The sequence below is a fragment of the Myotis daubentonii genome, chromosome 16, assembly GCF_963259705.1.
Source record: "Myotis daubentonii chromosome 16, mMyoDau2.1, whole genome shotgun sequence".
Taxonomy (NCBI): Eukaryota; Metazoa; Chordata; class Mammalia; order Chiroptera; family Vespertilionidae; genus Myotis; species Myotis daubentonii.
The window spans coordinates 56,635,225-56,651,097 of NC_081855.1; the positions used below are offsets into that span (position 1 = coordinate 56,635,225).

Here is a 15,873-nt window from a genome sequence, read left to right on the forward strand (position 1 = left end):
CAGGCCCAGGTGAGCCAAACCCAACAGCGCCAAGGAAGACCCGCGTCTGGGCGCCCGGGGGACACCAAGCTCATAGGGAGGCGCGCGCTGGCCGGGCTCTCTGTCCCCCCGACCCAGGTCCTGCGCACGCTGGCGAGTCCAACCAGAGAAATAAAGCAGCGCAGGGCCCTGCCTCCCGCACAGGCGCCTGCAGCTTCTCCTTGTGCACGCACACACGCACACACACACACGCACGCGCACACACACACGCACACGCACACACACGCGCGCACATGCACGCACACACACGCACACGCACACGCGCGCACACGCACACGCACACACGCACACGCACACACGCACACACGCGCGCACACACACACACGAAGCTGCATCAAGATAAAGTGCTCAGCAAGGAAGATGGATTCAACAAGAAACCATAGTCGTTGAAATTGTTTCTCCACCAACAAAAAGAGAATCTGATTGACGCTGTGAGAGATACGACAGGCGCAGGAAAAAAAATAAATGAAAAAGACCCCTGTCTTCCCTTGGCATCTTATCCACGGTTCTCTCTGAAGCTTTCGCTGCGTTTTCAAAATCTGGAAGAAAACAAGAAAAGGGGTCGATCCCTTTAATCTCAGAAGCACGAAGGTCCATGTCTAATCACAAAAAGATTTTTTTCCAAATTAATTAACATCGTTTCATTTGTAGGGTTGACTTTGATCTCCTGCAGCCAAGAACAGCGGCGATAAACCCTGGAAAGCAGAATTGTGGTAACCATGGTGACGGGGCGGGGGCGGGGCCCGCTCTCGCCACCTCCTCGGAAGCGCGGCCGGAAGGCTCTGAGGTCGTTTGGCCTCTGGGCCGCGCCGTAGGGCGCGGTGCATGCTGGGCCCGGCAATATGGCGTCCTCCTTGACGCGCTGATGAGAGGAGTTTCACTGTAGCTTCAGACCCGAGGACCACACTCCGCAGACCCAATAAGCCCCCGATACCCGTGTTGGGCGCGGCCCCGCCTGGTCCCGTCACCTGGGACGCGCGCTCGGGCAGGAGAGGGGCGCGGGCGCGGAGGTCAGGACCGGCCAGGTCGCGCGGGCCCGGCGTGAGCAGCCGGCTACGGGCAAGCACGATGGGCCGGTCCTGGCTGCGGTTGCAGCCGCTGCGGCGAGTGCGGGACCCGCAGGGCTGACCGCGGCTGGCGGAGCCCCAGCGCCCCGGGCCCCTTCCCTCCGGCCGGACACCTCCGCGCAGTCGGGAACCGGCGGCCGGAGCGGGCGGCCGGCCTGCGCTCGGAGGCCGCGAGCAGGGTCATCGTGAGGCCTCGGGTGTCGCCCGCCCGTGACAGCTCGGCTGGCGGCCTCGGGAGCGGCCCGCGGCCCGGGACCCGGGGGCGTTGTGCGTCCGTGCGGCGCCCGCCGGGCTGCCCCGTCCCCACCGGCGAGTCCCGCCCCGACTTAGACAGAAGGGCCTCCGCAGACCCGGGCCCGAGTGAGGGTCCCCGCGCACCGCCCCCCGTTGCCTCCGCTGCCCCCCGGTTCTCTGCGGCCTCGCCGGCCGTGGTGCACACGACCTTGTAAGGCTGGAGGTGCTCGAGCGCCTGCTGCCCCGGACCCCCCCGCCCCCGGCCGCCCTGATGGAGGCCGAGCTGCTGCAGTCGCCTCTGCTGGGGCTCGGGGAGGAGGACGAGGCCGACCTGAGCGACTGGAACCTGCCCTTGGCCTTCATGAAGAAGCGGCACTGCGAGAAGATCGAGGGCTCCAAGTCCTTGGCCCAGAGCTGGAGGATGAAGGACCGGGTAGGTGGGCTCCCGGGCGCCCCTGGCATCTCGGTGGTCGCCCCCAGGGCGCGTCCTTGGCAAAGCGGCGATGCGTTTTCGTGGTTCCTTTTCCCCAGCCGCGTGTCGCGAGGCAACTAAAAAGCACAACCCGTGTCAGCCTCCAGCTCTGGCCGCCACGGGAAGGCTGTGGGTTGGTTCCGGGTGTTCGCTCGCCGAGTTCTGATGGAGGTGGTAGCAGGGAAGCGGTTCCGCGCGCGGGGATGTGCTTGGTGCTGCGAGCACCGAGCACCGAGCACCCAGAGGAAGGGCCACTGGGCTGTTACTGCTCGCCCCCGAGCTCATCTCCGCGGAGTTCAGCTCCTGCCCCGGGGGGCAGTGAGTGGGGCCTAAGCTAGTGGCGAGGAAACAAAGTTGCGGCAGGTGTTCAGCTGGTAAATGGATACAAAGTCACCGTGACCGTCAGCACAGCCTCGAATCCAAACAAGGGGTCTGGACCCCTGACTTCGCTCCTTCTATGGGGTGTCCCGTCGCTGTGACCTGGAGACAGACTTTCTCCAGGAGCGGCGTTAGGGTATGAGGGGTTGGACTCGGGTCCCCAGGATGTTGGGGTGTGGACAGCGACTCCCAAGCCGCTGGTAGCAAAGAAAACAGCCAGGTTCGTTGACTCTGGCCGTAGTCAACCACCGTCTGCTCCCTGGTCCCGAGCAAAGGGGCGGGGCTGTGTCACGGTGCACGCTTGGCACCCGTCTTTTCGTGATTTATTTTCTCCAAGACCGTCTTTATTCATGTGAACGTTTCGGTGCTAGAAGAGGGGTCGCTGTCGTTATAACTCAGTGTGATTGCTCTGGGCTTATGATTATGCTTAGAGAGCAGCGGTTCTCAACCTGTGGGTCCGACCCCTTCGGCGGTCGAACGACCCTTTCACAGGGGTCGCCTAAGACCATCCTGCAGATCAGATATTTACATGATGATTCATCACAGTAGCAACATGACAGTTATGAAGTAGCAACGAAAATAATTTTATGGTTGGGTCACAACATGAGGAGCTGTGTTTAAAGGGCCAGAAGGACACAGAACCTGGCTATGATGATCACCTAAACGCAGTGCTGCCTCTGTGTCATTCCTTCTTTGCCGGCTCCGTCCACACCTTTGGGAACCCCTGGACCTGCTGGGGTTGGACCCCAACAATAAAATATATATTTTAAAATAAATAAATAAATAAATAAATAAATAAAGGGCCAGAAGGTTGAGAACCGCTGTTATGGAAGATTATTGATTTGGGTATGCAACGTCAGACATGGGTGAGGTCACTGTTGCGGCGAGTCTAGTTACCCACGAGCTTCCGTTGTTGACCTGGCGCAGTTTTAACCAGCGAACTGCCATGCGTCCAAAACGGAAACCATCCCCGCACGCCGCGATATTTTGAATTTAATTAAAAAAAATCAATTTGCAATGAATATTATAAAAATAAATGTATTACAATTTGGGTGTTCTTGAATATTTTCAGCTGAAAATTCTCACGAGAAATGATTTTAAAGGAAAACATTCTTTTTAATAGACGCGCGTGGCGTGGGGGGAAGGCCTGCCGCTGCGTCTACAGACGCTCATGGCATCCAGCGGGTTAAAAAGTTAGGAACATTTGTTTCATCCACAAGTAATTTAAGAAGTAGAAGAGGTGGTCATGGGAAAAGACCGCATAAAGCCGGTATTTAGTATGAATTACATCGCTCAGAGCTGTGGTGGTTGCTCGGCATATGTGAAAACACATTTATTTTTTTTTTTATATTTTTTTAAATATATTTTATTGATTTTTTACAGAGAGGAAGGGAGAGATAGAGAGTTAGAAACATCGATGAGCGAGAAACATCGATCAGCTGCCTCCCAGTGGGAGATGTGCCTGCAACCCAGGTACATGCCCTTGACCGGAATCGAACCTGGGACCTTTCAGTCCACAGGCCGACGCTCTATCCACTGAGCCAAACCGGTTTCGGCACATTTATTTTAAAGTTACTGTCTAGTCATTTCTTTCTTTCTTTCTACTTGGGCATCTTTTTCTCTGTTGAAATGTGGTTTCCTCTGCTCCCTAAACACATGCTCCAACTGTGCAGAAGCGATTAATGGGTATATTTTCTGACCTTCGATTTAAAGCATTAATTTGTCAACCATCCACATAACCGATGAGAAGGGCCCCGTAGGGTAATAGGAGAAAGAAAGCTCGGTGTCGCTTAGAGCGGGAGGACTTCGCTGTCTCTGACGTTGGCAAATCGTTAATGAAGAAGAAAACAGCAGCTAAGGGTTTCAGTTACGTTTGGGAAAACTTGTCCCCTGAGCAGTCCTGGGCACCATCACGCTGGTCACACCCTGAGGGGACCTGGCGCCCTGGGGCGGCCCCCTGGAGGGGCACACGCAGGACAGCTGAGGGGCACTGGGCCCAGCCAGGACCCCTTCCCTTTCTCTCTCTCTTTTCTTTTTCTTTGTAACCAGAAAGCCTTTTTATTATTTTTTTTTAATGTGAAATCTTCCGTTTCTGAAGTGTTGGCACTGATTCAGGTTACAGAACACGAGCAGTTCGTTTGGGGCTGTGCTGGGCAGGGGGCCACCTCTCCGCCCGCAGCTCTCTCTGCCTCCCTGGGGCCGCCGCAGCCGCCCGGGGCAGCCTCATCACAGAGCAGCAGGCGTGGGTCTAGTTGTCCTGTGCTCGCACCGACGCCAGCGGGTTAGGGGTGCCGCCAGCGGGTTAGGGGTGCCGCCAGTGGGTTAGGGGTGCCGCCAGCGGGCTAGGGGCTGCTGCAAGAATCCTTAAAACATGCAGAACCTGACTATTTACTGGGCACTAACCAACCTTCCTCCCTTCCTTCCTTTCTTTTTTTCCTCTTTTCGTTAATCCTCACCAGAGCACATTTTTCCCATTGGTTTTTACGGAGAGTGGGAAGGGCGGGGGGGGGGGAGAGACAGAGAGAGAGAATCATCGATGTGAGAGAGACACATCAATTGGTTGCCTCCCGCATGCACCCCAGCCATGGCCAGCAGTCGAGCCTGCAACCAAGGTATGTGCCCTTGACCAGAATTGAACCCATGACCCTTCAGTCCATGGACCGACACTCGACCACTGCGACCACTGAGCAAACTGGCCGGGGTGCACTGACCCCGTTTGCCTTAGGTTGTCCAATTAAAAAATTTGGCAACAGCCAATGCAATAGCTGTCCGTTGTAAATGGATAAAAACTGTACCTAATTTTTTTTATCAGATTGGCAAGAAGTATATTTTTCGGTGTGGCGCAGAATCTTGGTAATCAGTTCAGGTGCCATGAGATGAAAAGGCTGGAAATCGCTGGCCTCCACACGACTTCCCATGGGCCCTTGTCTGCCCTGAGTGTGGGCGGTCTTGGCTTCGTCCAGGGATCAGTGTGCAACGCCTGCACTCTTATTTTGTCCGTATTTAGTGGCTGCTTCCTGGTGTCCTATTTATTGACGTGGCTAAGGATCCCTGAAGGGGACTGGCCACTCCAAAGAGTGTTCTGCCACTCGGCATGGTGCTCTCTTACAGAGCTACCCCCTCCCCCCCTCCCACCCCCCGTGCGCGCGCCTCGGCCTTTGCTGTGAATCAGTCCTGCTTTTCCAATGCGGCCACTGTGTGTGCTCATTAAATGCTGTTACCAAATTGCTCTGTTGTTTGGTTAATTCTGTTATGAGGATACATATGCATCAATAGCATGTGTGGCTTGTAATTTTCAAATAACAAGACTTACGTGGATTACAGTTCAAAGGGAACCATTCGTAGACCCATGGCTAAAACAGACGCGTCTAAACCAACCGCCCCGTTGCGGTTTACTGTGACGCTTCACAGGGATCAGCGTTCATTTCCCGCCGGGAGGTGGGCATGGGGGCTCCCTGGCCTCAGGTGACCTCTGTCCTCGCGTCTGTGGGCTGAATGGGAAGCCGGGGGCAGAGGCGGTGACCTGCCTCCAGCAGGTGTGGCTGCGACGAGCCGTTTCCCAAACCCGCTTCTAGACGGGCGGCAGGCGGCGGGTTCTTTGTGAGCCTGGCTTTGAGTCCCTGGTGGAAGCGAGTAGATACATTAAACTAATGCAAGGACCGTGAGGGTACATGGTGGCACTTGGCGTACGTGGTCACACCGTAATCTTGCCTTCTCCACTCCCTCCTTTCCGGACCTTCATCTTTCTCCGTTTACTCCAGCGAGGCCCTTCCCCCAGGCGCCGAGGCCGCCCCGCGGGGCCCTCTTTCCTGTTAAATCTGAGGTCGCCCTGAGTCCTTACCCCGTCTGACCGCAGTGCTTTCCATTTGCTTATGGCCGCTCAGGGTCTCGCTTATGGCTTCAAATGCCATCTGCATGCCCCCAGCCTCCAGCCCCTAAGGCTCAGTTCTGACCTGCGCCCGGGACTCCGTCTCCGACGCCTGCTGACCTGCTTCGCCCTAGTTTCCCCCACAGCACACCACCACCACCACCACCACCACCACCACTCGTTCAGGCCGAGTCCAGAACTGGCCCTCCGCTCCCTCCTCGTCGCCCTGTAAGTTCATAGACCCGGCAGTTTTGTCTCCAAAGCGTGACCGTCTGTCGGACCTCCTCGCCTTGTCTCCGCCGCTGAGCCCGTCCAGGCAGCCGCGCCTTTTGTGACGGCTCCAGCTGTGCTGACCGGCCTCCCGGCACCGCACTCGCTGTGCTGTCCATCCTGCACCAGAGGCCAGAGGGCGCTCTTAAAAGTGAGTCAGAGGCCCTGAGGGCCGGCTCCTGGGTGTGCGGAGTGGCCTGTTGAAGTTCTTGCATCTGGAGGATTGGTTTCCACCAAAAGTTTGGGAAATGTGCTGCCATGTTTTTGTCCCCGTCCCGCCCCCGCCCCCTTGAGTCTTGAGGAACTGCGGTTACATTTCTTCTAGATCAGCAGTTCTCAACCTGTGGGTCGCGACCCCTTTGGCAGTGGAACGACCCTTTCACAGGGGTCGCCTAAGACCATCCTGCATATCAGATAGTTACATGACGATTCATCACAGTAGCAACATGACAGTTATGAAGTAACAACGAAAATAATTTTATGGTTGGGTCACAGCATGAGGAACTGTAATTAAAGGGCCAGAAGGTGGAGAACCGCTGTTCTAGATGCTTGGTGCCATTCTCGCAGGCCCCTCCTGCCTTTCTGTTTCCGTTCCCATGGTTCCGTAGCAGCGTCTTCCTGCTCCCTTGTTTGTTCTGCGGTGTTTAATAGGTTGCTAAGCCCATCCATTGTGTTTTCCATTTCAGATACTATATTTTTATTCTCTAGGAATGGTCTTTTTTCTTAATGTGTTAAAAATTTCTTTGGCCCTGGCCGGTTTGGCTCAGTGGATAGAGCGTTGGCCTGTGGACTCAAGGGTCCTGGGTTCGATTCTGGTCATGGGCACATACCCAGGTTGCGGGCTCGATTCCCGGGCGGGGTGGGGGGCGTGCAGGAGGCAGCCAATCAATGATTCTCTCTTCATTGATGTTTCTATCTCTTTCTCCCTCTCTCTTCCTCTCTGAAATCAATAAAAAAACTATATTAAAAAAATTTTTTTTTTGCATATTTTTATTGATTTCAGAGAGGAAGGGAGAGGGAGACAGAAACATCAATGATGAGAGAGAATCATTGATTGGCTGCCTTCTGCACGTCCACACCAGGGATCGAACCCACAACCCAGGCATGTGCCCTTGACCAGAATCGAACCTGGGACTCTTCAGTCCACAGGTCAACGCTTTATCCACTGAGCCAAACCGGCCAGGGCTAGAAATGGTCTTTTCATAGTTTATATTTCTCTTTTTTTGTTCATGTTTTCCTTTAAATCCTTGAAAAAATTCATAATGTCCTTTTTTTTTTAATCCTCACCCAAGGATATTTTTCCATCGATCCTTAGAGCAGAAGTGTGGGGAGGAGCAAGAGAGAGAGAAAAATATCAGTGAAAGAGAGACATGTCGACTGGTTGCTTCCCACATGCACTGGGGCTGGGATCAAACCTGCAACCCAGGAGTGTGCTCTTGGCTGAGAATCAAACCTGAGACCCTTCAGTGCGCAGGGCAATGCTCCAGCCACTGGGCACACCTTCTGGGTGTTGGGTGGGGCCCCTTCTCCCTGACTTGTTGGGACGTGGGTGCTTCCCAGCCTCACCTGTGCTTTGATCCCTGGCCTCCTGGAGACTCACTCAGCGCTTTGTGCCGGCACTCGGCCCAGGACTCGGCCCAGGACGTGGGGACCTTGAGTTCCGAGCTCCCGCTGCAGCACTCCCCCCCCCCCCCCCCCCCCCCGCGCTCCGCCTCTCTTCCAGCTGCGGCCTCCCTGCCCTGGTCTTGCCTCCTTAGCTCGTGACCCCTGTCTTGCTCTGCATGGGGGCCCCTCTCCACACAGACGCTCAGTGGGCCCGGGGCTCACCCCACATGCTGCTTCTCTCGGGATCACGCTCCTGCAGCGCCTGCGGGTCATGGTTGGCTTAGCTTTCTGGTTGTCTTGGTGGGAGGGCGCCCTGGGTCATTAGGCGAGTGGAGGTCCCCCTACGGGTGACGTGGAGGAGCCACGCGGGGAGACGAGGACTCGGAGACGTTTACGGTGCGAGGCCAGGCACCCGTGTGAAGCAGGTTAGAGGCGCTGAGGTTGCTCCTCGCATTAATAAACTGCGTGCAGCTGCTCCCCGCCCCCCCAGCGTCACTTTCCAGCTGAAATGTAGCAGTGACATGTGAGATGCCATCGTGCTGTGAATTAGCATACAGATGGGGCTGGAAGACCTGGCTGCAACCGACCCCGACCCGGACAATCAGTGCAGCCCAGAGGCGGGGCCTCTCTCCTGATGGAAGCATTTGCATCTCACTGGGGTCTGTGAAGCCGGGTGGGTCAGAGGTTGACGCTGAATGCTTGCTAAACATGTCAGAGGATTTAAGCATAAAACCCTTTCCTGTGGCGGCGTTAGATCTAAACTGGCACCTTGTCCCGAGGTCTCAGTGCAGGGCCTGGTGCTGCCTTCGGGGTTCAGGTGATCACACAGAATCCTCGGGGTGTCAATCACCTTTAGAGCCCCGGGAAGGATTGTCTGAGCGCTCTTCCCACTTAGATATTGATGAAAGAAGTCTCTCCCGTCTTATTTGATCTGGCGAAGTTCCTTTTGTTTTTAATCCTCACCGAAGGACATGTTTTTTATTTTTTTTTTTAGAGAGAGGGGAAGAGGGAGAGCGAGAGACATTGATGTGAGAGAGAAATATTGATCAGTTGCCTCCCGTGCACACACCGACTGGGAATTGACCCTGCCCCGTACGTATGTGTCCTGACCAGGAATCAAACCGGTGCCTTTTGGTGTACGGGACGATGCTCCAACCAACTGAGCCACCCGGCCAGGACTGAATTTATTGGGTGACATTGGTTAATAAAATTATGTAGGTTGACGGCTTTTGATAACTCTCACACGACTGTGCGGGTGTAATTCTCCTTGCAGCGCTGCACGCATACCATGTCCACGTGTTGAGGCGATTGATTATGTCGTGCACGTGTGAGAGCGTGTGTCGTGCACGTGTGAGAGCGTGCGTCCTCCGGTGAACGGAGTCCGCACCGGGACAAGGTCACTGTCTGTCCCTCATGTGCTTTTTGCTCCGCGTCTCTTGCCTCAGCAGCGTGGCTCCGGGTCCTCCCGGCGGCAGGTGCACTGCTTGTTTCTGTCCCTTTACAAACCTCTCTGTGTCCTTCTGCTTTTCATATGTTTGTTGTAAACAGCTTGTAGACGGAGTGAAAAAAAACTAGTTTGACAATTTTTGTCTCTTAACTGGAGCATTTAGTGTGTTTACATTTATTTCGGCTGAAATCTGCCGTCTTATTTTGTGTTTTCTGTGCCTGTGCTTTTTCTTTTTTATGCTTTTTGTGCATCGGAAATACTTATTATTTAACGCCTTCCTTCCCTGTTTCTACCGGGACATACTGGTCCCCTCTCGTTGCAGTCATTCCCTAGAAACGGCGGGAGACAAGGAAGCGGGGTCAAGTTCGTCTCGACTTGGGCCCTTTCCTGGCAGCTTAGAGCCGGCCGGCCCTGCAGCCTGTGCTCCTGTGTGTCGGTGTCCGCGCGTCTTATTAATTTATTTAAAATATATCTTTATTGATGTCAGAGAGGAGGAGAGAGGGAGAGAGAGATGGAAACATCAACGATGAGAGCGAATCGTGGATCGGCTGCCTCCTGCACGCCCCCTACTGGGGATCTAGCCCGCAACCTGGGCCTGTGCCTTGACTGGAATCGAACCTGGGACCCTTTGGTCTGCAGGCCAACGCTCTATCCACTGAGCCACACCAGCCAGGGCTCGCCGTGCATGTTATTTCAGGGCCAGCATCACCCGCACTCGCTGTCCCTTTGTCCTCCTGTCTGTGCTCTAGGTTCCCGTGTGTTTCTCACTCTGCTCGTCGGTCCCCTGGGAGCTCCGACCTCCGTGGGGTCCCTCTCACGTGACGGGAGACTTGAGGCTCCCTCCTGGAGGCCTGCGATGCCGGGTTCCGCGTGCTTCTCTGACAAGACCTTGGCTTCGTCCTGGTCGGAGGTGCTTCCCGGGCCTGGAGCTCCAGCCTGTCACCCCTGCAGCTCCGCGAGGCCCCCGCCTCCCGTGGGCCCTGCTGCGCTCTGCGGCCTTGGCCTCCATTGGCTGTTCCTCCCACAGCCCACGCCTGTCCGATGGCTCCAGGTTTCTATGGGGCTGGGCCCGGGGTGATGGCTGGCGCCGGGGAGCGGGGTGCCCTGTCCAGTTCTGCATGTGTGTGGGTGTTTCTGTCAGAATCGCGGTAGAGAGGGAGTTGATTGGGGGGGGGGGGGAGGTGTGAAGCAAGCTGGTCACATTGAGCGTCAGAATTCCGCAGTGAGGGCGGCAGGCAGGGCAGCAGCACCACTGTGGGCAGCGTGCTTCGTCCTTCTCCCTCCAGGTTCCGCTCAGGGCATGCGAAGCGGCTTTCGTGAGCCGCCATGGCTGTTGCTTTTCTCGGTCAGCGTGGGGCAGGGCTGGCTGTGCGCGGCGGCGGGGAGACCTCGCTTAGGCCCTAAGTAACATAGAGCGAGGAGCACTAAGTAACATCGAGCGAGGAGCACTAAGTGACATCGAGCGAGGAGCACTAAGTGACATCGAGCGAGGAGCACTAAGTGACACCGAGCGAGGAGCACTAAGTGACACCGAGCGAGGAGCACTAAGTGACACCGAGCGAGGAGCACTAAGTGACACCGAGCGAGGAGCACTAAGTGACATCGAGCGAGGAGCACTAAGTGACATAGAGCGAGGAGCACTAAGTGACACCGAGCGAGGAGCACTAAGTGACATCGAGCGAGGAGCACTAAGTGACACCGAGCGAGGAGCACTAAGTGACACCGAGCGAGGAGCACTAAGTGACTCAGAGCGAGGAGCACTAAGTGACACCGAGCGAGGAGCACTAAGTGACACCGAGCGAGGAGCACTAAGTGACACCGAGCGAGGAGCACTAAGTGACACCGAGCGAGGAGCACTAAGTGACACCGAGCGAGGAGCACTAAGTGACACAGAGCGAGGAGCACTAAGTGACACAGAGCGAGGAGCACTAAGTGACATCGAGCGAGGAGCACTAAGTGACACCGAGCGAGGAGCACTAAGTGACACAGAGCGAGGAGCACTAAGTGACACAGAGCGAGGAGCACTAAGTGACACAGAGCGAGGAGCACTAAGTGACATCGAGCGAGGAGCACTAAGTGACATCGAGCGAGGAGCACTAAGTAACATCGAGCGAGGAGCACTAAGTGACATCGAGCGAGGAGCACTTCTGCTGAATTAAAAACACATAAAGGCCATATTACTGAGTTAGTGAACTAAAATGCGGTTATAAAATATGAGCTCAAAATTCATAGCACATTAACTTGCACATAAATAGTCATGATTTTAAAGAATGGTATCCTCCGTGTCGCAGTCTTTCCTTATTTCAGGCTTCACGTGTCCCCACAGACCGTGTTCCTGTGCGACACCAGGTAATAGGGCGAGGAGTTATGTGGCTGTTGACACACACGCACCTTTTCAAGCTGCAGAGCAGAGAGTGGCCACGGGAGGTGTGTGGCCGCCTCCCGGCCCGACCGCAGCCTCCTCAGGCCGGTCCTGCCCCTCCCTGCCCTGGAGCCTCCCCACCCCCCCCCCCCATCACGCAGCACTGGGAGCCCCGGTGTCTGGACATAAATCTCCTTCGTCTTGTGGTTTGCAGTTTTATTACTTTTACCTTTTAAAAAATTTATACTCGTAAGAAAGCCATTTTACAGAAGATTTGAAAAATCGAAGAAAATGGTAATAATAGTGAAATAATACTGCGGGCTACTGGAATGAATTCTGGAGTTTCCTTTCCTGCCATTTTCAAGTGCACATATGATTACATTGTTGCCATGTGAGATTGATACAGTTTATGTTTGATTTTTTTTGTATTTACCTTTTTATATGCAGTTTTTTATATTGTTAAATATTCCTGACGAATTTTTACGGCTCCTCATGCGTCCCAGGGAGCTGTGTTCACCTGTTGTTGGGTAGTCAGGTTCCGTGGGGCTCCTTCCCTACTGTGGGGGACTCGTCAGGGCGGATCGGGGAAGGCGGCGGCTGGGCGAGGGGCACGGGAGGCAGTGGAGGCGGAGGCCGGGGCCGAGAGGCCCTGCCCCTCGGGCAGAGGCTCTGCTCCCAGCCTGTCCTGTGGGCAACCCTTTCTCCAGGGGTGGGGCCCTCACTTAGACCCACAGGTTCTGGACGAGGCGCCCCGTGGGATTCGCAGGGCTCATTCTCGCATTTCCGATGGTGGCTGCAGGGGGAGTGGGCGCGGGGATGGCTCCGGGCCGCCCGCACTTGCAGCGTGTGTTCGCCGACGTGGTTTTCCGTGGAGGGTTCTTGCCGGGCGGTAGTGGGCTGTTCGGTACGCGGCCTGCGTGTGGATAGTTTTGTGCCCCTTCTCCCTCTCCTCGCTCAGCCCCTCAGTGAGGGGTGACCTGGGGAGGCCAGCTTCTCCTCTCGTGTCCACTTCATGGCCTCAGTGTGCATGTGTGAGCCAGGCATGGTGTCCCCCTCGCGGGATTGCCGTGCAGGTGGTCTGTTCAGCGCAGGCTGGTGCGTGCCAGCCGACCCGCGGTCACGGTGTGTCCAGTGAAGAACAATGAAGGTTGTGCACATCTCTGCAGAGGCTGCGCAGGAGCGGGAGGGCAGCTGGGCAGGGCTGGGCAGGGCGTGGCGCTCAGCTGGGGGGGGGCTGCCTGCACTTTTTAAAAAATATATATTTTATTGATTTTTTTACAGAGAGGAAGGGAGAGGGAGAGGGAGTTAGAAACATCGATGAGAGAGAAACATCGATCAGCTGCCTCCTGCACACTCCCTACTGGGTATGTGCCCGCAACCAAGGCACATGCCCTTGACCGGAATCAAACCTGGGACCCTTGAGTCTGCAGGCCGATGCTCTATCCACTGAGCCAAACCGGTTAGGGCTGGCCTGCACTTTTACACACCTCCATCATGTCAATTCTTTTTTAAAAACAATATTTTTAAAATTTATTTCACAGAGGAAGGGGGAGGGGGAGAAGGATGGAAGCATCACTGATGAGAGAGAAACATCCATCTGCTGCCTCCTGCACGCCCTGTTGAGGGCGATGCTCAACCACTGAGCCACACTGGCCGGGCTATCATGTCAGGTCCTTGTCAGTCAGGTCCGAGATGTTTTTCCTTTTGAAGCACAGATGAGAACTACGGGCCTTGATTACTAAGATAAATGCATTTTTCTTTAATATACTTGATATTTACACACCATTGATTTTACTGTAACCAGTGCCTGGGAAGATTAGTTGAAGGGTGAAAATAACTTTTCCTAGTTAAAAACCAGATTTTGATTTACTGTTAAAGTCGGGAAAATGCTCACAACGTGACTGAGGAGGACATGGGGCCCGGGCTGCCTGTGCGTGTCCAGGGGACAGCGTGGGGCACAGCTCTCGGAGGACGGTGGCTCCGCGCTTTCGTTTGTAACCACATTTATGGTAAAACCGCTTCAAAGGAAACACGGGTCAGAAGTGAGTGCCGAGCAGTGAGGAGCGGGTGGAGAGGGCGTCCCTGCCCCGAAGCTCACGGTCCCCACAGATGGGAGCAGGACCCAGTGCTTTCTCTCTGGGGGGGTGAGAGCCAGAGCCACAGGCCCCTCCCCCCATGAGCCCACTGGGCTCGCCCGCGGCTGCTCTTCTAAATTCAGAGCGACAGTGAGGCGATTTCAAAGACGTCTGCAGTCATCCTCCTCGTAGGTGCCCCCCCCCCCACCGGCCATGCGGCGGCTTCGCGTGCAGTTGGTCTGACGTTAAGTGGTTAGCTCTTTATTTCCATTCGAGGCTTTCATCCCGAGGCTGTGCCAGGAGGAGGACCCAGGTCCACCGTGTGGTTGGCTGGTTGCTTCCATAGTTAGAAAGGCTTTGAAAAAGAATCGATTCCGCAGGGGGCGCGGCTCCCCTAAGAGCAGGCGGTGTGTCCGGCTGCGACTTCCCTTTTCCAGGAGAACGTCTGGAATCACACACCTGCGACCGCCTCCCCTCCACGAACCAGGGCGCACGTCCGTACTGCGTGTTGGGCCTTCGCGCGCGAGGAGGACGGGAGCAGCGAGCGCAGGCCGGGCCCTGAGGCGCCCACGCGCTCCTCGGAGCCTCGCGAGTCCGCGGCCCGGACTCTGTTCCGCTCCCTCTTGTCCACACCCGGATAGGGAGGTGGAGGGTGTGCTGACGTCGGGAGGGGCAGGTACTCGCGCAGGTGGCGGGTGGGTTGCCCGTGGTCTTGAGGGATGGCATGCTGGTGGAAGGTGGTCAAGCAGAACAGGGTGTGCTGACCATCCTGCCCTGGCTCCCACCTCCCCTCGTGCCTCCCCCATAGTTCCCTGCCCCCCCCCCCCTTCATATTCCTGTTTTCTCCGCAGTTGCAGGAGTTCAGGTAAACAGTTAGCAGTTCCCGGTGGGGCCTTAGACAGGGGAGCTCAGTGTTTGACGCCCCCCCCCCCCCCAGGCCCAGGCGTGCCTGGGCATCTTATTTCCTCCTGGCTGTTCTGTTTGGAGAGGCTTTCACAGACCACACCCAACACCTGACGGCCAAGGGCAGAGGCCCCTCAGGGCGAGTGGGGAAGAGCAGGGAATGAGTGGGGAAGGGAGGGCTCGCAGGGACTTGGCAGGCTCCCCTCCAGCCCCAGGACCCAGCACAGCGGACTCGCCCCTCGCCCGGACCAGCAGCCTGTCGTGCCATCCTGGTGGAACCCTCCAGGAGTGGCTGCATGGCCATCGCCGGGAGGTGAACGTTTTCCGTGTGGCCAGGGGGGTGCTTCAGGGGTGGGAAGGGGACAGCAGGCGGCCCTGGACTCCGGTGCTTTGTGGCTCAGAGTGAGGGGATCATTAGTGACTGAACATGGTTTCCTGTGAAAAGGGGTGTTGCTACCTGCCTCCCAGGATCGATGGTCTAGCGCAGCCGTGGGCAAACTACGGCCCGCGGGCCGGATCCAGCCCGTTTGAAATGAATAAAACTATTGAAAAAAAAGACCGTACCCTTTTATGTGATGATGTTTACTTTGAATTTATATTAGTTCACACAAACACTCCATCCATGCTTTTGTTCCGGCCCTCCGGTCCAGTTTAAGAACCCATTGTGGCCCTCGAGTCAAAAAGTTTGCCCACCCCTGGTCTAGCGGCCATGCGGGTGCGAACCAGGAAGGCACTTCCTGTCCTTGAAAATTGGACTGTGTGGACCCGAGAGCCCGAAGCTCACCTGCACTCAGAGAAACGGAACCAGTAGGTCAGGCTGTGCACAGGCTCATGCGGTTCCGGAGGCTGACACGTCCCAAACCTGCAAGGGGGCCCCCCAGGGACCAGGGGCCTCAAAGGCTGTCCGCTGCAGAGCCCAGTGCTGCCCGAGGAAGACCCTCTTTAGTCTACTCAGGCCTTCAGCTGGTCGGATGAGGCCCCCACGTCGGCAGTGGGGACCCATTGCTGGCACCAGGGCCCGGCGTACGGGTCTCTGCGAGGTGGGTTCTGGCCGCGCGGGGCCTGGCGCGGAGCCTGCGGAGGCCGCGGCCTGTGCGGGTAGGTGGTGCCCTTGCTCCGCTGTGTCCGCATGTGGCGTTGGTCCGAGTGGCAC

The 15,873-nt window shown here is 56.2% G+C and overlaps 1 protein-coding gene across 3 annotated transcripts in view; it reads left to right on the forward strand.

The window, feature by feature from the left end:
* The first annotated feature begins 861 nt into the window (after window positions 1–861).
* The window catches only part of RPTOR (regulatory associated protein of MTOR complex 1), a 76,201-nt gene continuing 61,189 nt past the window's right edge, over window positions 862–15,873 (forward strand). For all 3 annotated transcript variants that reach the window (XR_009449405.1, XM_059671474.1, XM_059671475.1), the window contains exon 1: window positions 862–1,773. Coding sequence is in view for 2 of the 3 variants with exons in the window: in XM_059671474.1 (XP_059527457.1) it covers window positions 1,612–1,773 (162 nt within the window). In the remaining variant the exon portion in view is untranslated. The remainder of the gene's footprint in view (window positions 1,774–15,873) is intronic.